General features: G+C 47.2%; 1 protein-coding gene across 5 annotated transcripts in view; it reads right to left on the reverse strand.

The window, feature by feature from the left end:
* Positions 1–27312, reverse strand: part of PCNX1 (pecanex 1) — a 436152-nt gene that overhangs the window by 334968 nt on the left and 73872 nt on the right. For all 5 annotated transcript variants that reach the window (XM_069208962.1, XM_069208959.1, XM_069208961.1 and 2 more), the window contains exon 2: positions 19701–19909. In XM_069208962.1, coding sequence (XP_069065063.1) covers positions 19701–19909 — 209 coding nt within the window. The remainder of the gene's footprint in view (positions 1–19700; positions 19910–27312) is intronic.

The following is a 27312-nucleotide window of genomic DNA, read 5'->3' on the forward strand; positions in this document are numbered from 1 at the left end:
AGCTTCTCTCCTAACAACAGAACCTGACAACTAACTCCCATGTGCCCACCACTAAACCACATGGCAGTGCCAAGAAGGACTAATCAGTAAGCCTCTTATAAATAGTCAACAAGGAATTTCTAAAGGCATTCCTGTCTACATCCTCCCACATTTCCGAGTCTTGGATTACACCCTCATACACGTCCACTGTCTGTGGAATCTGAACCACAACTTCCTTCTTGTGTCACGTAAAACCAGGTGCAATTCAAAATGGATCCTGGCAGTCTCCAAAATGTCACACTCACATCCACACAAAGTCCTACTACCATGTTTGCTTTATGCATCACACACTTGACAAAACACACAAATATCAGTGAAAGGGTAGGTGTGTCACATAAAAAAAACTATACAATATAACTTTAAAAGAGTGGGGCCGGAAAGTGCCACACTTCTGAATCGGAGAAAAAGGTCTGTTCAGTATTAGGATTATAAAAATGGTAGGTCACTATTATCATTCAATGCTGAGAACCCAGGACATGTACAGTAATCCCATGACGGCTAGAGGACACTCTTGGGACGCCCCTCCAGATCTCAGAGCTATGCTGGGGACCTCAGAGTAAAAGTAAAGGTTATCGCGTGCAGCTGGGTGACTTAGGCCAGGGTACACACCCGTTTACCGTGCAAAGAGTAGACCCATCACAACAATAATGCACTACAATTTATTCATGATTCCACCTGAATGCGGCCACAGTTTGTTATAATGAACATTCATAAGTGGCAATCACAACGTGAAATTCCTTAACTTTCCTGCAGTCACAACCCTATCTTTCACCCAGACTGATATTCAGCTCATCTAGAACATGTGTTGTTACAGGCAAGGAGCCTGGGATAGCATCATATCGTGAAGATGTTCATCAGGCGCACTTTCTAAATAGCCCTAGCTTCTCACCGGGGCCGCCTGAACAGGATAGGAGCTGGTTCCTTGTATCCACCTCGAGTTCAGAAGAAGTTAGCACCAGATTTGTGTTTAGTTTGCAGCTTTATATAGCGCGAATTAGACCATATGGGTGTCAGAGCACTTTAGATCAGAATAGTTTTAATACATAAGCATTTTCATTCCTTTGCTCTAAATTTAGAAAGAAACATACTTGAAGTTACAACTAAAGCCAATGCTCGAAGGAGAACAATTCCTTGATGCGGTTTCTGTACAGGCACGGGATCTCCTCTCGCTCAAGCTGCCAGGCATAAGATGATCCCAGCAAGGTCATCCAGGGACATCGCGTCTCACACCCCTACAGGCCCCACGCTTCCTCTAAGCACTGCAGCAAGTGAGAATTTCATAAGCAGATAAAGGAAGAATCAGAAGATTAGACACTTTGGTTCCCTGACTTTAGAATTAAACTAACTACCTTTTACAGTCCTTTTTTCATTACTACTTAAACTTTCAAATGCCCTCCCATCATGGCCGCCAAGTGGGGGACTCTTGAGGATGCAGTCACGTGTGCGCTCTCCAAGTTCTAATGTACAATGCTGCAGTGAGCATGGCCGCCTTTCTGCATTTCTTCTCTCCTGCCATGTTAGCACTGGAGCCTTTCCCATTTTCTTTTTCAGTCACCGCGCAAAGTGGGCGTGGGGTTGTGGGCGGCACCGGCACTGCCCCTTCATTTCAATGTAACAAGCGGCGTAGGGACGGGAAGATCAGGGCTGGTCAGCCTCTCAGTGCCATGCTTCCAGTGGACACTGGGTGCAGAAGTCCTAGCGGCAGCCCTTGTGCCCTTCCCCTCCGCAATCCCATCCAACCTAACCAAGGCTGCACCTAAACAAATGATGTGGTTGTGACAAGCACAGGGTCCCTCGGAGGGGCTGTAAGGGTCAGTCAAGCCCAAACAGGCAGCTAGCGACCGAATCACAGCGGGCCTCGGGCAACCCCGGTGTTGCTGTTCTCCATCAAAGCTATTCAAAATCCCAGTGCTGGGACCAGGCCTAGGCCATCACAGTCACTACTTCAAAACACAAGGGGGGGGAAAAGGGAGAATTGGGCGGTCCAGTGTACGTTCTCCCAATAATATGCAAATATAAAGTGGTACACTGTTCCGAATAAGAGAAAAGAAAAGAAAAGGAGTCCTGAATTTCAGGAGCAATGGTCCTCACACACCTTAGTTGGTGTCATGCTTCATCATCGGACAGCTCCTCGTCAGACCGGCGCTGCAATGTCTGACGGGCACCCCCCGAAGGGGGGCTCTTTGCCGGAGATCTTTTTATATATTCGATGATGCCGTGGGACCTAATTTGGATCCGAGAAAAGGGCAGATCCACAAGAGAGAGAAAGATAAGGATAAAAATGGCTCAAATCCCTCACTCAATGATTTATTGCTTGCTATTGGGAAATGGTCAAGATTTAAAAAAAAAAAAAAAAAAATGTAGGGAGTGGAAACAGAGGTAATGCTCGGACACTCACACAAAACATTTAAGAAAAGAGGATGGTGGAAATAATCCACTCCTCATTAGTATGCGGTCGACATGTTTCGCGTCTATGATGGTCCCACAGGATCCAGTGACGCTTCTTCAGGACCTACTAAATCAAAAAATCACTCTCAAAATATCAATGTACCTATACTCCTGCTGACTACTGTTCACAGTCAAGGCGTCATCAGTCACTTACTGAGGTCAAACCGGACTGGCTTCTCTTTCCTACTAGTCACCCTAAATCAGGGAAAAAAGGCTCAAATTAGCACTGTAAAAAAATCACTCCCTCAGTACTAGAGAGTGATAGATTTGTGATGAAGAAAACAAATTGTGACAAACTGTGCAACACTCAGTGACCAGGTGGGTGCGAAGCAAGCCATGCTAATAACACATAGGGAGGCTTACCCTCTTTACTGAAAGAACAGGTTCCATGGGATCACGCTGGCCTCTTGCCTGGCTATCCGAAAATCTGGTTGGTAAGAAAACATATACCGAAATGGGGGACCACATGTTACAGTCCAACATTAGTCTATGGGATATTCCGCAAAGTAGCTGAGTATCAGTAAACCATAGCGTGGAGACAAAATTCAAAAGTAATACTTCACAACTGTGTGTAAGTATCTCATAAACACACACAAATAACTATATCCACACAGCAGAAAAAGATAATGAGAAAGATATCGCAGAAAAAGATAATGCATAGTTTAGTACTGGTACGTCACCCTTAGAGACGAATATGAAGTAGGGTGTTCAGTACAACCATATTTAGGTAGAGAGAAATGATCGTTTACTCTGATAGGTAATACGATATGACACAAATCGAAAAGTAATTCGCCCTTGCGAGGAGTGTGAGGTTCCGTCACCGATATATCTAAGAGTAGTATAAACATTCTGAAAGTAACCTCTTGAAAGTAAGGCGTCTCACTTAGCCAAAGAAAGAGAGTACATAACAGAACCGGGTACGAGGAAAACAAAAAATGCTCTTTTTTACATCACTCGCCCAGAAGGAAAACGTCCCATAGACTTGTGAATACAGGCACCGTCTATCAAGATTGAGTACGTCTTTTAAGACGCTCGAAAGGATCTATCAAGAGAGGCTGGGTCAGGGCACTTACTTTTCAAGTAGCCGAGGTCCTCCGTAACACCTACCCTGGGGTTCGCGGTCCCGGATGTGATCGTAGCCCAGGGACCGGCGAGTTTAAATATAACGTGTGATAGGCGCGTATGTCTTAATTAGGGGAATCTGTATCCTAGCAACCTCCTAGTGAGTTGCAACCATATCTGAAAATAGACGATGGACTATAAAAACGAGGTGGTAAAAACCCCTCGTTCGTGTCGGCCATCTTAAAATGGTAAATGGCCACAAATAATGAGCCTAGTCTGCAGTGATTGACCAGACATAGGACAGATCATTTAGAAATGCCAATGATATCGTTTGTGGCATTCATCAAATCACACAGTCTAATAATTTTGTACATCGTATGGTGAAAAACGGGGGTGAGAAGGTTGAAGACTGACATGAAAGGTGTCGTCAAAGGAAATCTATCCAAACAACAGGGATATATACAGGGGGGTTACGAAGTCAGAAGAAACATACTGTCTATTTGGATAGGTGGAACCAAGGGATGTCATCATTGAGTCCCTGACGGTGGGTATTCAAACGAAACACCCAGCGTTGTTCCAATTCAAAAAGTGAATGTGTGCCTGTTGAGTTACAAGTCTGTAGCACCACCCACCACATGTCATCTGGTGTATGTTTGAGTTAAATGAAATGGATGCTGAGTTTGGTAGTGGCGCGTCCACATCGGATATTACTCCGATGTTCATTTATCCTGATTTTCACAGGTCGTGTAGTCATCCCTACGTATCGTAGCTCACACGGGCAAGTAATCAAATACACACAATTCCGAGACAAAGGCCTAGAGGACAGATTTACCACTAGATCTTTGCTGGAGGGGTTTTGCCCTGGCTCCGTGTGACCATCTGTGGTTCCTCCTGTGACCAATGGACTCGTCTTCCTCTTCCTCGTCTTCTGCCTCTTCCTCTGCCCCTGCCTTGGCCTAAAAAAGGCCCAAAAGGTGGCATTGGTCGGGGTTGGTAAAAGGGGAAGGGCTGTTGCCATGCCATCGGAGGACCCTGGTGGTATTGTGGGAAGTTGTAATAAGGTTGGGGTCTTTCGTCTTCCGTGCTCCATCCATCAGAGGATGAGCTATGGCTATATTTGCGAGGTGGGAATTGCAACATCTGTTCACTTACCAAGCGTACAGACACTTTACACCTTGAACCCTTCCTCACTTGGCAATTGAGGAAACACACTAACTGCAATACTCGGAATTGTGTGCATTTGATTACTTGCCCGTGTGAGCTACGATACGTAGGGATGACTACACAACCTGTGAAAATCAGGATAAATGAACATCGGAGTAATATCCGATGTGGACCCGCCACTACCAAACTCAGCATCCATTTCATTGAACTCAAACATACACCAGATGACATGTGGTGGGTGGTGCTACAGACTTGTAACTCAACAGGCACACATTCACTTTTTGAATTGGAACAACGCTGGGTGTTTCGTTTGAATACCCACCGTCAGGGACTCAATGATGACATCCCTTGGTTCCACCTATCCAAATAGACAGTATGTTTGTTCTGACTTCGTAACCCCCCTGTATATATCCCTGTTGTTTGGATAGATTTCCTTTGACGACACCTTTCATGTCAGTCTTCAACCTTCTCACCCCCGTTTTTCACCATACGATGTACAAAATTATTAGACTGTGTGATTTGATGAATGCCACAAACGATATCATTGGCATTTCTAAATGATCTGTCCTATGTCTGGTCAATCACTGCAGACTAGGCTCATTATTTGTGGCCATTTACCATTTTAAGATGGCCGACACGAACGAGGGGTTTTTACCACCTCGTTTTTATAGTCCATCGTCTATTTTCAGATATGGTTGCAACTCACTAGGAGGTTGCTAGGATACCGATTCCCCTAATTAAGACATACGCGCCTATCACGCGTTATATTTAAACTCGCCGGTCCCTGGGCTACGATCACATCCGGGACCGCGAACCCCAGGGTAGGTGTTACGGAGGACCTCGGCTACTTGAAAAGTAAGTGCCCTGACCCAGCCTCTCTTGATAGATCCTTTCGAGCGTCTTGAAAGACGTACTCAATCTTGATAGACGGTGCCTGTATTCACAAGTCTATGGGACGTTTTCCTTCTGGGCGAGTGATGTAAAAAAGAGCATTTTTTGTTTTCCTCGTACCCGGTTCTGTTATGTACTCTCTTTCTTTGGCTAAGTGAGACGCCTTACTTTCAAGAGGTTACTTTCAGAATGTTTATACTACTCTTAGATATATCGGTGACGGAACCTCACACTCCTCGCAAGGGCGAATTACTTTTCGATTTGTGTCATATCGTATTACCTATCAGAGTAAACGATCATTTCTCTCTACCTAAATGGTTGTACTGAACACCCTACTTCATATTCGTCTCTAAGGGTGACGTACCAGTACTAAACTATGCATTATCTTTTTCTGCGATATCTTTCTCATTATCTTTTTCTGCTGTGTGGATATTGTTATTTGTGTGTGTTTATGAGATACTTACACACAGTTGTGAAGTATTACTTTTGAATTTTGTCTCCACGCTATGGTTTACTGATACTCAGCTACTTTGCGGAATATCCCATAGACTAATGTTGGACTGTAACATGTGGTCCCCCATTTCGGTATATGTTTTCTTAGCAACCAGATTTTCGGATAGCCAGGCAAGAGGCCAGCGTGATCCCATGGAACCTGTTCTTTCAGTAAAGAGGGTAAGCCTCCCTATGTGTTATTAGCATGGCTTGCTTCGCACCCACCTGGTCACTGAGTGTTGCACAGTTTGTCACAATTTGTTTTCTTCATCACAAATCTATCACTCTCTAGTACTGAGGGAGTGATTTTTTACAGTGCTAATTTGAGCCTTTTCCCCCTGATTTAGGGTGACTAGTAGGAAAGAGAAGCCAGTCCGGTTTGACCTCAGTAAGTGACTGATGACGCCTTGACTGTGAACAGTAGTCAGCAGGAGTATAGGTACATTGATATTTTGAGAGTGATTTTTTGATTTAGTAGGTCCTGAAGAAGCGTCACTGGATCCTGTGGGACCATCATAGACGCGAAACATGTCGACGGAATACTAATGAGGAGTGGATTATTTCCACCATCCTCTTTTCTTAAATGTTTTGTGTGAGTGTCCGAGCATTACCTCTGTTTCCACTCCCTACATTTTTTTTTTTTTTTAATCTTGACCATTTCCCAATAGCAAGCAATAAATCATTGAGTGAGGAATTTGAGCCATTTTTATCCTTATCTTTCTCTCTCTTGTGGATCTGCCCTTTTCTCGGATCCTTATTAGGTCCCACGGCATCATCGAATAAATAAAAAGATCTCCGGCAAAGAGCCCCCCTTCGGGGGGTGCCCGTCAGACATTGCAGCGCCGGTCTGACGAGGAGCTGTCCGATGATGAAGCATGACACCAACTAAGGTGTGTGAGGACCATTGCTCCTGAAATTCAGGACTCCTTTTCTTTTCTTTTCTCTTATTCAGAACAGTGTACCACTTTATATTTGCATCACAGTCACTAGCCTACTATGTCCGGCTGGGAATATTGGAGCTTTAATCTCCTGAAGAGGAGATAACAAAGTGGCAGAAGAGGAACAAGGCCCAGATGTCTGGATCTGCATGGTGGGCAGCTTAATTTCATTCCTAGCGCAGAGAAGGCTTGCAGCAGACTCAAATATAGCTTGGTGCTACAACAAAAGATCACAGGTCATTAAACCGTTTGGAGACCAAGAGGGCCTGTGTCACTAGGTGTGTCCCCCAATGGCCGAGGCAAGTCAAACTACTTCCAGGGCTGTCTATCCATGAACTACAGCTGCAGAAAGATAGTGGCTTGAAGGTGTGGTAGATCAAACAGCCCAGATCACGGCTGCTGGCCACACCCGAGCTCCATGGCCACCTAGAGGCCCATTCAGCACAGCCAGATTAACAGACTGGAAGCTGCAATGAGTGGGAAGCAGAGGGTGCTCTTACCACCAGCAATGTCAACCGACCACAGACACAAGCAATCAAGTTGCTAACCTACTCTGGGTTGTACCTTCTCGTCAGCACCAGAAGTACCATCATCTCCGCTCAGGGGCCTGGCTCACAGCGCAGCCTTCAATGTCATTCCGAACTGCAGGGCCTCAGCATGCACAGGCGAGGAAACCCTCTGGGTAACTATCACGGACCAGAACAGGCTAGAAGCATCGATTCTGATGCTACTCCTCGCTTCAACCACCTACTCTGTATGTGGGTCACAAACAATCTTAATAAAATCACCAGCTCTGCTAGAGTTTATTAAGTGTGACTAACCATGCTGACCGAGTTCCCAAGCTCTTCCAGTCTTCTGCATAAGCCTTTCCTGGCTGACCTTGCTACCCTCTGAGTAACTCAGTCATCCAACTGGAGTGTGATAGCACCAAGGCTCTGGGACATTTACGGTAAATGGACCCACCACACATACCGCCCAGTAAACACTGGCCACCCCAGGAATCAGAGAAAAGACTCGCAAGACAAGGTTTCACTTTGAGCAGAACGCAACAATTCAATCTCTCACAAGGAGCTTGAATACAGCGCCTCTGTCAGGCAAGGCGATGCAGCGCTAGAAAAAGAAATTCAGGTAAGAGAAGGATACCAGAGTCTAACACATAACCGCTCTGCTCCTGAAGTGGGCAGCCGAAGGATGGCAGTCCAATGCATCTGGAAGAACAGAAAGGTTTGACCTAGAATATTACATACAAAAACCATCATGCCTTTTTTCCGCAACAGACAAGTCCTTCCCACCAATCATGCCAAGATCCACCTACTGAATACCGCCTCAGCAAGTACAATCGCCATCAGGGCTGTGTAATCCCACAAAGTAAGGAATTATTGACCTGAACCGGAATTCAGCGCACCCCAGCCCTTCTCTATGCCAGCATCCATGTTTCCCCATCCTCCACACAGCACAGATGCAGGGTCAGTGGAACACTGCGCGCACTTCCGGGGGCACTCGACCCTGGCTCTGCTTTGTAGCTGCAAGCTGGGGCCCTGCTCCTTCCCATAAGAAACGCTGCCCCTGGGCCACGCCCAGAACATGCAGCAATAGCGGCACTCCAGCCGCCTGCTGGCACCTACCCCATGCCAGGCCGTGGATCACCGGAGCCACACCTCCGAGGCCTTGGCTCCTTTTTTGAGTGGGAATCACACAGGAAGAACGTGATGGAACAGAACAGACTGCAATAGACACTCCTCAGTCCTTCCGATCGCATCATTAAGATGGTGCAAAGCCATGGGGCGCTATTTGCTGCCTACGCTAAAGACATTCTATTTTATTAAACATTGGAGGTGAGATCGGTAACGCAGGCAACAAAACTGGGCTGAGGATGCTAATGGAAAGCTGATTTCATGTCAGCAGAGCAGAACAGACTGGTGCGCCGGAGAATCGGGAAGAGCTGCGCACTGGGAAGCCTTCAAGACGATGACAGATGCTGGAGCGAAGGTCACCGCTGCCAGGGCTTTCCCCTCTGGGCGCGCGGCAATGTTGCATAGCAACCAGCATCCTGGGTGCACGGAAACGGAGATGCGCATGGGTCTGTGGGAGGGACGGGCACAGCCAAGGCAGGGAAAGGACAATATTTGAACAGATAATTGTGATTTAGTATGCCTTCATATCTCACAATATCCAGTGGTTAGAGGCTGCCCACATATCACTGTTTCCACGACTGGTCTCTAAAATATACGCAAATCCGAAATACCACAATATCTATAATTTTTCAAGGATATCTCAGTAATCATTCTGCAGCTCTAATCGCTTTACAATTACTGCCAATATCCAAGGTCCGCTGGCGGGAAGGACATGTAAAGAAGGGTTACACCCGTCCCTAGGGAGCACAGGCTCTAAAACAGCGGAACCACTTCATCTGAAGAGGTGGAGGGTATGGGGCAGAAGGGTGGACAGGGCTAAAATGGATTCTGAAGTGGTAGGCATGTAGCGGGAGGGTGGGCAGGGTTAACATGGATCCTGAGGTGGCGGACATGTAGCAGGAGGGTGGGCAGGATCAACATGGATCCAGAGGTGGTGGCCATGTAACTGGAGGGTGGAGAGGACTAACATGGATCCTGTGGTGGTGGGTATGTAGCGGTAGGGTGGAAAGGAATAACAAGGATCCTCAAGTAGTGGGCATGTAGTGGGAGGGTGGGCAGGATCAACATGGATCCAGAGGTGGTGGCCATGTAACTGGAGGGTGGACAGGACTCACATGGATCCTGAGGTGGCAGTCATGTAGCGGAGGATGGACAGGACTCACCTGGATCCTGAGGTGGTGCGCATGTAGCGGGAGGGTGGGCAGGACTAAAATGGATCCAGAGGTGGTAGGCATGTAGTGGGAGGATGGACAGGACTAACATGGATCCTGCGTTGGTGGGTATGTAGCAAGAGTGTGGAAAGGACTAACATGGATCCTGAAGTCGTGGGCATGTAGTTGGAGGGTTAACAGGACCAACATGGATCCTGAGGTGGTGGGCATGTAACGGGAGGGTGAACAGAAGTAACATGGCTCCTGAGGTGGTGGGCATGTAGTGGGAGGGTAGAGAGGATTAACATGGAGTCGGAGATGGGGGGCATGTAGCCACTTGGCGAGAGAGGAATAACACCGAGCCTGAGGTGGTGGGTATGGGTTATGAGCTAGCAAGCTGTACATTGGTTGTAAGCTCTTGGAACTTACAATACCGACATACTCCGAGTTCCAGCCACGGAGCTAGCAATCCAAGGATGTCAGATCGTAGCTGACTGGCCGAGGACTAGCCATGCTCTGGTAGTACAGCAAGTACTTTATTAAACTCTAGTTTCTCATATCTGCGTTGGTGGACTTTACTTTCTCACCGCAAGAGTGTGTAGCTGAAGGGAGAACAGGAATTAAGGGGAGGCGGAGATGGTGATCAGGTACAGGAGGGTGTACACAAGTAACATGGATTCTGAAATGGTGGGCATGTAGTGGGAGGTGGACCGGAATAACATGGAGTCTCACATGGTGACTAGTATGCCCACCAACAGAGTCTTAGAACTAGAAACTGATCCTGCCTTGGGCATGACAGGAAGGGAAAAGAGCAGGGAAGTGGTGGTTAAGTTGTGAGACTACTGTAGAAGCGGTGGTCTCCTATCTCATCCACTTAGCACGTCTCAGAGACAAAGAATCCATCACAAGAAAGAACCAAGGAGACAACTTTTACTAATGCCAAGGAGCCTGGAACAGCTAGCCACAGGAAAGAGTCTGACAACTAGTAGGCTAGAGACTGCATATTAGTGGATGCAGTGGGGAGCGGGGAAACCCTATCCACAGTGACAACACAAAACAATGATTACTTATAAACAAGTGAATCCTGTGTGACGGGAACAGGCTTTTGGAAGGACCATGGCCCCTTAGATACTAGATTAGAAGTGAAACACCCAAGACAAACTACAGAGTAACCTCACACACTTTGGCTAAATATCTCACACCCACTAACAAGGTTACCCAGAGTAAAAACACCAGGGTATGCGCATATCACTCATAATTCCAAGTCATAAAAAAGCTGCAAAGTCCTGGCTGGAATGCGATTAAGTAAACGCCCAATGAGGACCCTCACCCTCCTTCGAAAGGAAATTATCTACACTCACCCGGCAAAGGGTGGTAAAACGAACACCCCCCTGCTGCTTGCTGTGAAAACCAAACAACTGCAAAAGTAATCTGTAAGCAGAACGAGCCAAAAAAAACTAAATAGAAGGGTAAATAAATAGGGTGCGGTACAAACGCTGCATAACGTAACATAATAAACCACGCCTAATGATCACAGGGCACTCTTGCCACAGCAAGATTTTACAACTTAACGCAATTTGGCATTTTGCTATTGGTTCATCTTTAATCTCTGCATGAAGGCCGCCTTTGCGGGTTCATTCATCTATCAAGGTCTGTAATTAAAGACAGAACCGGACGGTGGCTTCCTTATTGACTTGCGGCCTTCCGTTCCATCTGGATCAACTCCTACCATCCGACATCAGTAATTAGGCTGCAACCGAACAAAAGGAAAAACACATCACCAGCTATCCAAGCTAGCGGAGGAAACAAAGCGTACTTGGAGCGTTTCCTTCTGAAGTGGTGGGTTCAACACCCATCTTACCTGGAGGCGCCAATTAGACATTAACTGGGGCATCGGTACTTCTTTGTAAACGTGACAGTCATGTTTATTATTCGTTCTGTGTATTTGTGGGTCTACACTTGTAAAATAACATTATCAAAGGCCTCTGGCCTGTTCTTAACCAGGAACACATGCGGATTAAAAGCACATCTTGTAGGACTCACTTGTTAAAATCCACAGTGAATATCAGTTATTACTGGCTGCGCTATCATTTATTTTATTTGGGAGTTTTGTGTGGCATGGTCCAAGCCAGTGGGGGCTGAGCTCTCTCCCCTGCAGAGAGCGAGAAAGTGTATATTGAGGTAGGAAAAAAAATAAAAATAGGTAAGTTCGGCAATTAGGTAAACTCGGCAATAAAAACACAAGGTATTATGTCTTACGAGGTATTCTTAATGTCATTAGAAACTTTATGGAGGGAATTGGTGAAGAGAGTTTTAGAGGGCGAGTTAGACTAAGATGTATGAATTGGTGAGAGATTTTTTTTCTGTGCAGCGATCACAGTGTAAGTTGAGAAAGTTGTTTAAGTAGAAAATGGGCAATAGGATCAAAAGACGTAAAAATTAAATTCAATGATAGAAAGCAGGAGAGGTGCCAGGGAATGAAGGTTCTTCTGATTCTGAACTGAAGTGACCCAGAGCTGAGCACAATTACATTGTTGAGCACTGGTAAATAAATATTCGTTCTTGAACATCTGATGCCAAGGGATTTTTGCAGACTTGACCAAGAGGCCTACCTCACAACTCATCTTGGCACCTGGGTACCAAGCCTGCCACTTGCCTGTGGTCTCCAGTTCCTGCTTGTTCCAGCCTTATCCAGTTGCCGCAATTTTACCAAGTGACACTGCCCGCCCAGGTTTTCTCACTCACTGTTCTTCCCAACAGAAGCTCGCCCACCCTAGGACCTACTGAATGAAGGCAGCAGTGAGACCGCGCAGTGGGTGAGCACAGCGGATGCACCAAAATCAAACCTATCCACACATGGACCGCGCACAGTGCCACAACCCCTTACCCTCCCGCCTCGCGAGATACACCATCACCAAGCTCTACACCCACGACCCAGACGCAGCAACAAACACTGCTAGCACGCTGACATACACTACAAGTTAGGACCTTTCACCTGCACCTACTGCCACAGCACATACACCAGCCCACCAACCAGCCCTACCCCTTACACACCACTTACAACACCTGAACAAAAATACTGACTTGCATGCGCCTTTCTCAACATATGCTCACCATGCAAACCATACCACTGAGATTTGGGGCCTCTTCTCCACCCTCACACTCAAGGTCCTCCGCTTCACTGTGACCTGGGCTCCACCCCACATCTGAGTCCAATATCGCCACCACAATATGAAAAGGATACAAGTTTACCCACAGCGACCGCATCAACAAGCCTGGCAGAGGGATCTCCATCATACACAAGGAATCCATCCAATACACCATCACAAAGTGCGACATCACCTCAGCCATGGAACACGTCAACTTCGGCCTCCAAACAGACAGCAAAACTTCCATCATGGCCACCCTCGCCTACTGTCCTCCAGGTTTACGTCCAGCAACTGCAACTTTACCGCCGACTTCATTGTCCCCCTCCCCCCCCCTCGTCACAAACTTCAACAACTACATTTTACTCGGCGACCTCAACTTTTATCTCGATGACCAACCACAATGACATTATCACTCCCAACCTCCTCCACAGCATGAACATCTGGCTCACGCAGGTTGCCCGTGACCCTACGCACACCACAGGCCAACATAAGCCCACCCATCCTAAGACCTACTTCATGAAGGCAGCAGCGACTGCGCCAAGGGAGTGCACAGCGGGTGAAACAAAACCAAACCAGTCCACACCTGGACCGCGGACAATGCCACAACCCCTGACCCCCGCAGGTACACCATCGCCGAGCTCTACACCCTTGTCGCCGCAACAAACACTGCTATCACGACGACATACACTTCAAGTTAGGACCTTTCACCTGCACCTACTACCACTTCACCTGCCACAGCATATACACAACCCCACCAACCAGCTGCACCCCTATCACATCACACACAACACCTGAACAAAAATACTGACTTGTATGCAGCCTTCTCAACACATGCTCACCATGCAAACACACCAGAAAGATTTGGGACCTAGGCCCCCACCTTCACCTCAACTGACTGGATAATGTACAGCCAAACCACAGAATTTACCTGGACAGACCACTCCATCATCCACTTCAACATCACCAGGTCACAGACTTCTGCCCCTAACTTGCCCAACAACCACCCACCGCAGCAGGAGCAAAGGCTCAATGGACACATTGATCAACACCCTCAATACTACTCACCCCATCTCCTTCAACAATCTAGACCAGAACACCAGAAACTTCAACAATTAGATCACAAACTGTGCTGACAGCATTGCTCCCAGTGGCAACAACACCCACAGGTCCATCTAGCAGGCTACCTGGTACACTGAAAACCTCATAACTGCTAAATGACACTGTAAACAACTGGGAGACGATGCAAAAGGAAGGACACAACCAACACAACTGTCTTCAAGATAGCCCTTAACCTCTACCACAGACAGTCGAGGAGAATAGAATAAAAATACCCTAGCTTCATGCATCGAATGAAGCTCCAATAGGAGCAAAGAACTCTTCAACATTGAAAAAGAATTTGCCAATCCCTCAGCTGCAACAAACACTACTCCCTCACAGGAACCCCTGAGGCAACCTTGCACATTTCTTCCACTAGACTGCCAACACATACACAAAACTTCAAACCTCAAGCCACTGACTTGTTCAAGAGACACAACTACCCCACTACAATCACAGACTTTCGACTAACCAAATGGAGCCAGCTTGCACTACAAGATATTGCCTCTATCATGGACTTGGTCCACTCAGGGGCTCCAACTGACCCATTCCTTCACCACATCTTCAACCTAGTAAAGCCAGAATCAGTTGCATACTCACCACCTTGTTCAACACTACAATTGCCATGGCCACCTTCCTTGAGAACTTGAAGCACACAGAAGTCAACACCCTACTAAAGAAACCATTGGCAGACCACAGAGAACTCAACTACCACCAACTGATCTCCCTGTTCCCGTTATTAGGAAAAGCCATCAACCAAAAACTCTCCTCACACCTGGAACAGAATCTCCTATTAGACTCCTCCCAATCGGGACTCCACCGCAGCCACAGCACTGAGACCGCCCTCATCCCAGCTACCAACATCAGAGCCCTACTTGACCAAGGAGAGACCTCTTGGAAGCCTTCGATATGGTCTCCTATCACATTTTATCTCAAGGCTGCACAACATAGGCATCCAAGGAGCCGCTCTCAGATGGACCGCCTCTTTCCTCACCAGAAGAATGGAAAAAGTCCACCTTTCCCTCTTCACCTCCGACCCAAGGAAACCATCCTCACTCAGCTCCACCCTCTTCAATATTTGTATGACACCTCAACATCCTATTCTACACCAACTACACACAACTCATCTTCTCCCTCTCCGAAGACACCACCAGCACCAAGACCAACTTCCACAACTGCATGACAGACGTCGCCAACTGGATGAAGGAAAACTTCCCGAAGCGCAACAAGGACAAGATAGAGGTACTGATCTTCAGAAACAAAAGCTCTCCATTGAAAAAACATCCTGGTTGTCCTCAGAACTCGGACCTACTGCTACCCACACTAAAAACCTACACATCATTCTGGACAAGCTAACTATGACAACTCAGGTCATCTCTGTCACCTCCTCCTGCTTCTTCATGCTTCGTAAGGAATTCAAATGGCTACGCCAAATCTCAATACACACCATCACCCAGGCCAACATCTCCAATCGACTGGAATATGAACGAAGGGATCGCAGCACACCTCCTCCAACGACTACAAACCATACAGAACACTGCAGCCAGACTAATCTTGCATCTCCCTAGATGAACCCACATCACACCCTATCACAGGGACCTTAACTGGCTCCCTGTACAGAAAAGATGCCAGTTCAAGCTCCTGACTCATGCATACAAGGCTCTATACAACTGTTGACCCTCCTACTTGAGCCACAGCCTGAATCTCCATCAGCCCTCCAGACATCTCCGCTCTGCTTCCCTTCCTCTAGCCCTCACTCCCAGGTGAGACATAGCAGATGCAGAGGTCACTCCTTCTCCTACCTAGCAGTGAAGGCATGGAATGAGTTACCCTTTCATCTCCAGACCCAATACCATCTCTTCCAGAGTTCAGAAAATCTCTGAAGACCTGATTATTCAGCTAATCAACTGGACCATAGCAGTTCTCAAGGGTGGCAATAATCACTCTAAAAATCTACAGATTGATTGATTGAACTCACAGAAACAGCCAGAGCTAGGTGTGAGGTGCTGTATGAAACCACTCAGTCAAAGGAGCCAGCTGTGGGACTAATGAAGAGAGCTTTAGCACCAAAACATACCAATACAATACTTTCCAGCTAAGGAAGAGTTTGTAGTCTAGCATAAGCAAATCTAAGGCACTTGAGGTGGGAGGTACTGACTGCATCTGGAGGATGTGGCAAAAGCCTTTGAAAATCACCCAACAACACGGGTACTTGGCCAATTTAAGGGTGCATTTATAACTCAGGACACCAGAGCTGAAGCTTGTGCAGATTACTGCACTTGAATTTCTAGGTCAATGTGTAGGCAATAACTCTTAAGAGTTCCACTTCCAGCACAAGTCGCACACAGTGTACACCCTTCACAGGCCTTCAGTTCACTCTCAAACGCATGTTCATGGTACGAGCCAAAACACTAAAGTTGCTATTAAAATGCAGGTGCAATTTCAAATTTGAAAACCACTAAAAAGAAGTTCCACTAGTCCATCCTATTTGCAATTCTGTGTCAATTCAATTTGTGCCACTGGTCTACACCAGTGCTTACTAAACTTTAGACCCAAAACCCAATTTTTAGAATGACTAACTTCCGCAACCCACCTAGCTTTAATGAACATGAGGCGGGCACATTTTTATTGTAACTAAAGCATTGTGTGGTAATGCAATGTAATTTACAGACAGCACATTTTCCACTGAAATGATCACTACAATTGAAGACATACAGTTTTACTGATGAAACTATACTGCAAACAAATGATAGTGTGTGGAAATCGGGTTTCAGTGAATATGTATAATTTGTGCATCACCATGTAAAGTGCATTGTTTAATTGATCCTTTTAAAATCTTTGTTTCAATCACACTTCAGAATTACAAAAAGTGCTTTAATTTTTGATTTCCTAACTGCTGAATGCATAGAGTTCATTTACAGGTATTTACATTTTGTTGAATGTTGCAAAAATAATTACGGCCTACAGCCTTTCCTTTCACACTCCCTGTACCCCACATCCCTCTGTTAAAAAAAACATAAGTAGTAATTTATCAGAAAACATAGCTTGACATTCAGGCTGTTTTTAAAGGGCAGCAAATGTGGGAAGATAAACAGACTATAAAGTAATTTTTATCTATTGCTTGGATTTTCAGGACCCACCAAAAAAATGGGTTGTGACCCATCAGTGGGTAGCTAATTGTCTGGAAAAACACTGGTCTACACTGTCACACGATTGGTGGCCTCAAGATAACGGTTTCTGTTAAGTACCTGTTATTGAAATCTCAAAGCCTACTACACGTGCATGCTTCCTGTGCCTCTCTTAAAAAATACAGACGTTACCACCAGAACAATGTTCAACCTCCAGTTCCAGGCAGTCATCAAGGACATCATACTCCCGCCCTACACCAGGAGCATCATCCCCCACAAGACGCCTAGTGCTCATGCATGCACAAACCTTCCTCTGACACTTGGTGCCCTGAACCCCCATTCTGGCCCTCGGGAGCACAAATGTCCCCCAAAATCTCATCACAACAGAGATGTTTGACCTGCTTCTCCACGCCAGTGCTGCCCTGTCCACACCCAGGGAACTGCAGTACCTCGAACAGTCACAGTGCTGCCCTGTCCACACCCAGGGAACTGCAGTACCTCGAACAGTCACAGTGCTGCCCTGACCACACCCGGGGAACTGCAGTACCTCGAACAGTCGCAGTGCTGCCCTGACCACACCCGGGGAACTGCAGTACCTCAAACAGTCACAGTGCTGCCCTGTCCACACCCAGGGAACTGCAGTACCTCGAACAGTCACAGTGCTGCCCCTGACCACACCCAGGGAACTACAGTACCCCGAACAGTCACAGTGCTGCCTCTGACCACACCTGGGGAACTGCAGTACCTCGAACAGTCACAGTGCTGCCCTGACCACACCCAGGGAACTGCAGTACCTCGAACAGTCACAGTGCTGCCCTGACCACACCCGGGGAACTACAGTACCTCGAACAGTCACCCCCTATGCTGCTCACAAGCCAGTACTATTGTTACTGTTGTGTTCCCTTCACTGCTGGTTCTGGCAGTCCCTTCCAGCAGTGCATCATCCCCCAATGGTGCGCAAAGTGGCAGCATTCACGTTTCACCCTGTGGTAATTACCCAACAGAATGTTACACTGCTTTAACGGCTGATTAAACTCTCACTGTATTGTTAATAATGTAACGAAAGAATGCTCAATAAAAAGGTTTAGAAAAAGTTTTTTTTTTTTTTTTTTTTTTTTTAATGTTAAAACTCAGACTCTCCAACCTCACTTCAAAGAGAGGAAATAGGGCGACACGCTACCTATACACAGCATACAATCCTATGCCAACTATCTACTCACAGTGGTATTTAAAAACATTTTCTAACATACCCTACCACGTCCAATCATTTCCTCCTAAGAGTTTAAATGGAGCACACTGAACTGAACGTTTATATACACGTTTCGTCTGCCGCATAAGTAAATATAATATGTAAAGATGTTCCAAATTTTACCTATTATCTTTTCTTAAGCATAGGACACCTTCAATCATATCCGCAATGCGTCTTTATCTTACCACATCACTGCCAGTGTTCTTATCTACCTTCTTGTCATTATGTGCAGCACTGCTTGCAAACGAACCTAGCACATGCTGAACTATAAGGTACTTTTCAGGGAAAGCAACCAGCTGGGGTTTTTTCCGTTTGTCACCGATGAACGATTGTATTCATGTGAACAAAATATACAGGTTTAACAAAATATGCTAATTACACTAAATATTTCTTACTGTTAAAAAATTACATCATAAATCATCTTAAAAACTCCCCTTATAACTTGAGCCTGTGTAAAATCTGGAAATACCCTAAGACAACTCCTATGGCATAATTTTAACAGGTCACTAACTAGATGGGTTTCATACTCTTTGCCCTGGTGGTCGCAGAGCAGAAGAAAACCCAGAGTTGCATTTCTTTTTTGACTTGTACCTTAGTAGGTCAAATGAACAAGCAAAAGTGCAGGTCAATAAAGAATTCAATGGGAACGCTCAGTTGCCCAGGCCTGAAAAATATTCAGTCTCAAAAGTTTGTATTTTTCAGGAAAACTGGCTCAAATTCAGTGAAGGTCTGAAGCCCCTACAAAGTAGCTACATATCTGATAAGCAAGCTTTTCCGATTTCTTTTCGTTTTTATTATTATTTGAGCAAGCATATCTGTCCAGTTCATTCTGCATACCTCGGAATATGATAAAAGTAATTTGTAACAATTACCGAAGAATAACAAAAAAGGGGGGGGGGAACCTAAAGTCCATAGCACGTGTTACAAATTTATCATACTGAAAATGAAAAATAGTGACAGAGGCCATGGGAAGAAAGAGCAGCTACCAATGGAAAGGGCTCACTGCGACATCTTGGTGCAGGTAGTGCACCAGGTGTACATATTTTTCAAATGTACATGCCCTCGCTTCACCCTGGGTTTCAAAATGAGTTAATCAGCAGCCACTGGTGTTCTGATGTGGCCGCAATTAATTTGGTACACTTGCATAGTCTTAAAACATCAACAAAACATGAATTACCGTTAGCTTCACTTTATACCACTGCAACTCAATCAGCGGACACATTAAAAACAGAGATTTTCTGCATAATCCAATTGGCTCACCTGGGCCCATTACTGTCCTCTCTCCTGGTGGAGCGGTCTCTTCGCTCTGTTTTGGCTCCGCCCTCAGCCAGCTGGCTGTTACTCCGCTCTACAATTTCCCCTTCATCCAGCGCCCCATGCAAGCGGTAGTTGACCATCTTAAGAACGATGAAGACAGCCGCCACTACTGGGCAGTAGACGGCTACTATCACCATGGACGAAGGAAGGGCCTTGGAAGAAAAGAACCGTAACACAATAAGTACACTGAGAAATGACTGAAGTAAGTGATTTTACAGCATCCCCGCGATAAAGGGGCTAGAAAGACATTTCTAATATATTTAAGAAACTAGTTGACGTTCTTACTCATGCAGTTAGCGACTCACAGACCACCTTTTTTTTTAAGATCAAATTTTCTAGCACACCTGGCAAAGACCACAACAGCAAAGAGGGAGTTTCTGAAGTGTGGAAACCCAGAATGTGGTGGTGTATGTGAAATCTTTCACTCAACTTGTTTACATGACCAAAGTGGATGTTTTCAGGGGAGTAATTTAATATGTACAGTGCTATGTGCTACACACTTCAAGTATTCTCTGTGTTACCGAGGTGTGGCATGCTTGGATCCTTAGAGCAATATTGTCTAGTAAAGCTTAATAATTAAAATATTTTATTGCCATTATGAGCTGCTGACCCAGAATGCACCAACCTGTAGAAAATCATCTTGGACATGTTCTTATGACAGGACTTTCTCCACTCACGAGACTGTTTGCTTGCTACACGAGGATGGAGAGTCGACTCAATCTACACCTTTTTCTCAAAAGCATTTTGTACTTGATGGGCTGTTTACTGACGTGCTCTTCCCACTAAACACTTGGCTACAGCCCCTCCCTAATCGTTTTCAATGTTACATTTAAAGAGACACTTGCTGGCCTTTTGAGTATACATACGATAAGCACACACACAATTGGGTCCAGCAGTCCCTGATCGGCCTCAAAAGTATATTTCAAAAGCATTATGTACAGGATTTTTTGAAATATACGTTTTTCAGAACTGTAGAAGAATCCTAGCTGCAGCCCCAGTCAGTGAGAGCTACACTTAAAAGGCTGGGACCGATCTGGTTTCTTGGGCTATTCTATATAGGGACGGGAGTGGTTGCTTGGTATGCTTCAGGCCCTTTGTTTTGTGTTGTACACAGAGTAGGACTGGAGGGGCAGAAAGTGTCATTTTCTTTTTGGTCTAAGGGCGGCATCTTTCCTCCCACTAGCGAGTTGAACATGTTCTGCAAAGCCATGTAATCTCAGCGACACCTTCCAAAATTCAAATGGCAGCTGAAATTCTTTTAAAATGAAACATGATTTACTTTAAGTCTCTGAAAGGATAATGAACTGCAGAAACACATTTTTAGGGTCGAGCAGGCGAGCACCTGCGTCACGCTTGCGAGACTGTTGAGCACTGTTAAGGGCCTGGAGCCCGCCTGTTGCTCACCATTTGTTGGTTTGGGTGGCACTCTTCTTAACAGCCTGGTAATTAGTCAAAACAGGCCTGGCGTCATTTCCATTCCTCGGTGTGCAGCAGAGATCAATTAGTCAATTAGTTCCCCTCCCCGGCTCCCCACCTGATCGAGGTACTATTTGTTCTTTTTAACTTCTAGTGCCCTGCAAAAAGTAGTCCTATGACTGGCAAAAAACGTGCCCAGCTAACAAGCTTGAAAAGTTTTAGTTTTAAAGTCACCTTTCTTTTATTTTGCCAAGTTGTCTTTTCTTACTTTCCACTCATGTTTTCTTCGGTTTGTTGCTCCTGGGCACTCTTTTCAAAAGATGATCAAAAGATGACAACTTGCTGAAGCAACATGGTTTCCGTATAATGTGTTATTTATTAAATGATGCTTTAACACATTCGTGCAGTGTATATCAATCCACCCACTCCAATACGCCCCACTACAATCCACCCCAATCTGCCCCACTTTAACCTGCAGCAATCCACCCCAATACAAACCTCCCACTTTATCCTGCAGCACTCCACCCCAATCCAATCCAATCCTCCCTAACGACCCTAATCTAATCAGCACCACTGCAATCCAAAACAATCTGCACCACTGCAATCCAAAACAATCTGCACCACTGCAATCCAAAACAATCTGCACCACTGCAATCCAAAACAATCTGCACCACTGCAATCCAAAACAATCTGCACCACTGCAATACAAAACAATCTGCCTCAATCCAATACAAAACAATCTGCCTCAATCCAATACAAAACAATCTGCCTCAATCCAATCCAAAACAATCTGCCTCAATCCAATCCAAAACAATCTGCCTCAATCCAATCCAAAACAATCTGCCTCAATGCAATCCAAAACAATCTGCCTCCCTCCACCCGTCTATTCCATTCCACTCCACCCGCCCCACCTCACTCCAATCTGCCCCACTTTAAGCCAAAACAATCCGCCCCACCCTAACCCGTCCAATTTGCCCCACTACAATCCAGAACAATATGCCTCATTATAATCCACCCCACTCCATCTCAATTCACCCTGCCCAAATCTACCCAACTGCTATCCAATCCACCCCTCTCCCATCCAGTCCACCCCACACAACCAAATTCACCCCTCGCCAAGCCACCCCACTACTGTTCACCCTAATACAAGCTGACCCACTCCAATCAAAAACAATATGCCCCACTCCAATCCCAAACAATCTGCCATACTCAAATATGCCCACTCCAATCTGCCCCATTCAAACTGAAAAACAATCTGCCTCACTCCAATCTGCTCCAACCCAATATGCCCGACTCCATTCTGCCCCACTCCAATCCAAAACATTCTGTGGCATTCCAATCGGCCCCACTTCAATCCAAAACAACCTGCACCACTCCAATCCCAAACCACTGCAATCCAAAACAAACTGCCCCACCATAGTCCAATCCAATCCAATTCACCCCACTCCATCCCACCACAATCCACCCCACTAAAATCTTGTCCACCCCATACCAATCCACTGCAACACCAATCCAATCCCACCTCATCCAATCCACCCCAGTCCACTCCACCCTATATCACCCCACTCCAAGTCCACTGCTACCCAATCTATTCCAATCCGTCCCATCCCAATCCATCCCATCCCATCCCATCCCATCCCAATCCGTGCCATCCCATCCCACTCCAATCCGTGCCATCCCATCCCAATCCATCTCATCCCAATCCATCTCATCCCAATTCCAATCCCAATCCATCTCATCCCATCCCATCCCAATCCATCTCATCCCATCCCATCCCATCCCAATCCATCTCATCCCAATCCATCTCATCCCAATCCCAATCAATCTCATCCCATCACAATCCCACTCCAATCCATCCCATCACAATCCCACTCCAATCCATCTCATCCCAATCCCACTCCAATCCATCTCATCCCAATCCCATCCCATCCCACTCCAATCCATCTCATCCCAATCCCATCCCATCCCACTCCAATCCATCTCATCTCATCTCATCCCATCCCAATCCATCCCATCCCATCCCACTCCAATCCATCTCATCCCAATCCCACTCCAATCCAATCCATCTCATCCCAATCCCACTCCAATCCAATCCATCTCATCCCAATCCCACTCCAATCCAATCCATCTCATCCCAATCCCACTCCAATCCATCTCATCCCAATCCCACTCCAATCCATCTCATCCCAATCCCACTCCAATCCATCTCATCCCAATCCCACTCCAATCCATCTCATCCCAATCCCACTCCAATCCATCTCATCCCAATCCCACTCCAATCCATCTCATCCCAATCCCACTCCAATCCATCTCATCCCAATCCCACTCCAATCCATCTCATCCCAATCCCACTCCAATCCATCTCATCCCAATCCCACTCCAATCCATCTCATCCAATCCATCTCATCCCATCTCATCCCATCCCATCCCACTCCAATCCATCTCATCCCATCCCATCCCACTCCAATCCATCTCATCCCATCCCAATCCATCTCATCCCAGCCCACTCCAATCCATCCCAGCCCACTCCAATCCATCTCATCCCAGCCCACTCCAATCCATCTCATCCCAGCCCACTCCAATCCATCTCATCCCAGCCCACTCCAATCCATCTCATCCCAGCCCACTCCAATCCATCTCATCCCACTCCAATCCATCTCAACTCATCCCACTCCAATCCATCTCAACTCATCCCACTCCAATCCATCTCATCCCAATCCCACTCCAATCCATCTCATCCCAATCCCACTCCAATCCATCTCATCCCAATCCCACTCCAATCCATCTCATCCCAATCCCACTCCAATCCATCTCATCCCAATCCCACTCCAATCCATCTCATCCCAATCCCACTCCAATCCATCTCATCCCAATCCCACTCCAATCCATCTCATCCCAATCCCACTCCAATCCATCTCATCCCATCTCATCCCATCCCATCCCACTCCAATCCATCTCATCCCATCCCATCCCACTCCAATCCATCTCATCCCATCCCAATCCATCTCATCCCAGCCCACTCCAATCCATCCCAGCCCACTCCAATCCATCTCATCCCAGCCCACTCCAATCCATCTCATCCCAGCCCACTCCAATCCAATCCATCCCACTCCAATCCATCTCAACTCATCCCACTCCAATCCATCTCAACTCATCCCACTCCAATCCATCTCATCCCATCCCACTCCAATCCATCTCATCCCATCCCATCCCACTCCAATCCATCTCATCTCATCCCAATCCATCTCATCCCCTCCCACTCCAATCCATCTCAACTCAACTCATCCCCTCCCACTCCAATCCATCTCAACTCAACTCATCCCCTCCCACTCCAATCCATCTCAACTCAACTCATCCCCTCCCACTCCAATCCATCTCAACTCAACTCATCCCCTCCCACTCCAATCCATCTCAACTCAACTCAACTCATCCCCTCCCACTCCAATCCATCTCAACTCAACTCATCCCCTCCCACTCCAATCCATCTCAACTCAACTCATCCCCTCCCACTCCAATCCATCTCAACTCAACTCATCCCCTCCCACTCCAATCCATCTCAACTCAACTCATCCCCTCCCACTCCAATCCATCTCAACTCAACTCAACTCATCCCACTCCAATCCATCTCAACTCATCCCATCCCATCCCACTCCAATCCATCTCAACTCATCCCATCCCATCCCACTCCAATCCATCTCAACTCATCCCATCCCACTCCAATCCATCTCATCTCATCTCATCCCATCCCATCCCAATCCATCTCATCTCATCCCATCCCATCCCAATCCATCTCATCCCATCCCAATCCATCTCATCCCATCCCATCCCAATCCATCCCATCCCACTCCAATCCATCCCATCCCATCCCACTCCAATCCATCTCATCCCACTCCAATCCATCTCATCTCATCCCACTCCAATCCATCTCATCCCACTCCAATCCATCTCATCCCACTCCAATCCATCTCATCTCATCCCACTCCAATCCATCTCATCTCATCCCACTCCAATCCATCTCATCTCATCCCACTCCAATCCATCTCATCTCATCCCACTCCAATCCATCTCATCTCATCCCACTCCAATCCATCTCATCTCATCCCACTCCAATCCATCTCATCCCATCCCACTCCAATCCATCCCATCCCATCCCACTCCAATCCATCTCATCTCATCCCACTCCAATCCATCTCATCTCATCCCACTCCAATCCATCTCATCTCATCCCACTCCAATCCATCTCATCTCATCCCACTCCAATCCATCTCATCTCATCCCACTCCAATCCATCTCATCTCATCCCACTCCAATCCATCTCATCTCATCCCACTCCAATCCATCTCATCTCATCCCACTCCAATCCATCTCATCTCATCCCACTCCAATCCATCTCATCTCATCCCACTCCAATCCATCTCATCTCATCCCACTCCAATCCATCTCATCTCATCCCACTCCAATCCATCTCATCCCACTCCAATCCATCTCATCCCACTCCAATCCATCTCATCCCACTCCAATCCATCTCATCCCACTCCAATCCATCTCAATCCATCCCATCCCACTCCATCTCCAATCCATCTCATCCCACTCCATCTCCAATCCATCTCATCCCACTCCATCTCCAATCCATCTCATCCCACTCCATCTCCAATCCATCTCATCCCACTCCATCTCCAATCCATCTCATCCCACTCCATCTCCAATCCATCTCATCCCACGCCAATCCATCTCATCCCACGCCAATCCATCTCATCCCACGCCAATCCATCTCATCCCACGCCAATCCATCTCATCCCACGCCAATCCGTCTCATCCCACGCCAATCCGTCTCATCCCACGCCAATCCATCTCATCCCACGCCAATCCATCCGATCCCACGCCAATCCATCCGATCCCACGCCAATCCATCCGATCCCACGCCAATCCATCCGATCCCACGCCAATCCATCCGATCCCACGCCAATCCATCCGATCCCATCCCACGCCAATCCATCCGATCCCATCCCACGCCAATCCATCCGATCCCATCCCACGCCAATCCATCCGATCCCATCCCATCCCACCCGATCCCATCCCACTCCAATCCATCCGATCCCATCCCACTCCAATCCATCCGATCCCATCCCACTCCAATCCATCCGATCCCATCCCACTCCATTCCATTCCATCCGATCCCATCCCACTCCAATCCCACTCCACTCCAATCCATCCGATCCCATCCCATCCCATCCCAATCCATCCCATCCCAACTCCAATCCATCCCACTCCAATCCATCCCATTCCAATCCACTCCAATCCATCCCATCCCAATCCCATCCCATCCCATCCCATCCCACTCCAATCCACCCCATCCCAATCAAATCCAATCCATCCCAATCCAATCCGTCCCACCCTACCCCACCCCACTTCAATCCACCCCAATCCATCCCACTCCAATCCATCCCACCCCACCCCAATCCATCCCACCTACCCCACTCCAACCCAATCCAGTCCATCCCACCCCAGATCAATCCAACCCACCCCAATTCAATTCACTGCCATCCAATCCCCGCCACACTCCAGTCCAATCCACTCCTTCCAGTCCACTCCACCCCTCTCCCATCCATCCATCCACCCCCCACCCATCCATCCACCCCCCACCCATCCATCCATCCCACTCCCATCCATCCACCCACCCACCCCACTCCCATCCATCCATCCATCCATCCATCCACCCACCCCACTCCCATCCATCCATCCATCCATCCACCCACCCCACTCCCATCCATCCACCCACCCCACTCCCATCCATCCATCCATCCATCCACCCACCCACCCCACTCCCATCCATCCATCCACCCACCCACCCACCCCACTCCCATCCATCCATCCATCCATCCATCCATCCACCCACCCCACTCCCATCCATCCATCCATCCATCCACCCATCCATCCACCCCACTCCCATCCATCCATCCATCCACCCACCCACCCCACTCCCATCCATCCATCCATCCACCCACCCACCCCACTCCCATCCATCCACCCACCCCACTCCCATCCATCCATCCACCCCATCCATCCATCCCACTCCCATCCACCCACCCCACTCCCATCCATCCATCCATCCATCCACCCCATCCACCCCATCCATCCA

Source organism: Pleurodeles waltl, chromosome 9 (assembly GCF_031143425.1).
Source record: "Pleurodeles waltl isolate 20211129_DDA chromosome 9, aPleWal1.hap1.20221129, whole genome shotgun sequence".
In the NCBI taxonomy this organism is placed as follows: domain Eukaryota; kingdom Metazoa; phylum Chordata; class Amphibia; order Caudata; family Salamandridae; genus Pleurodeles; species Pleurodeles waltl.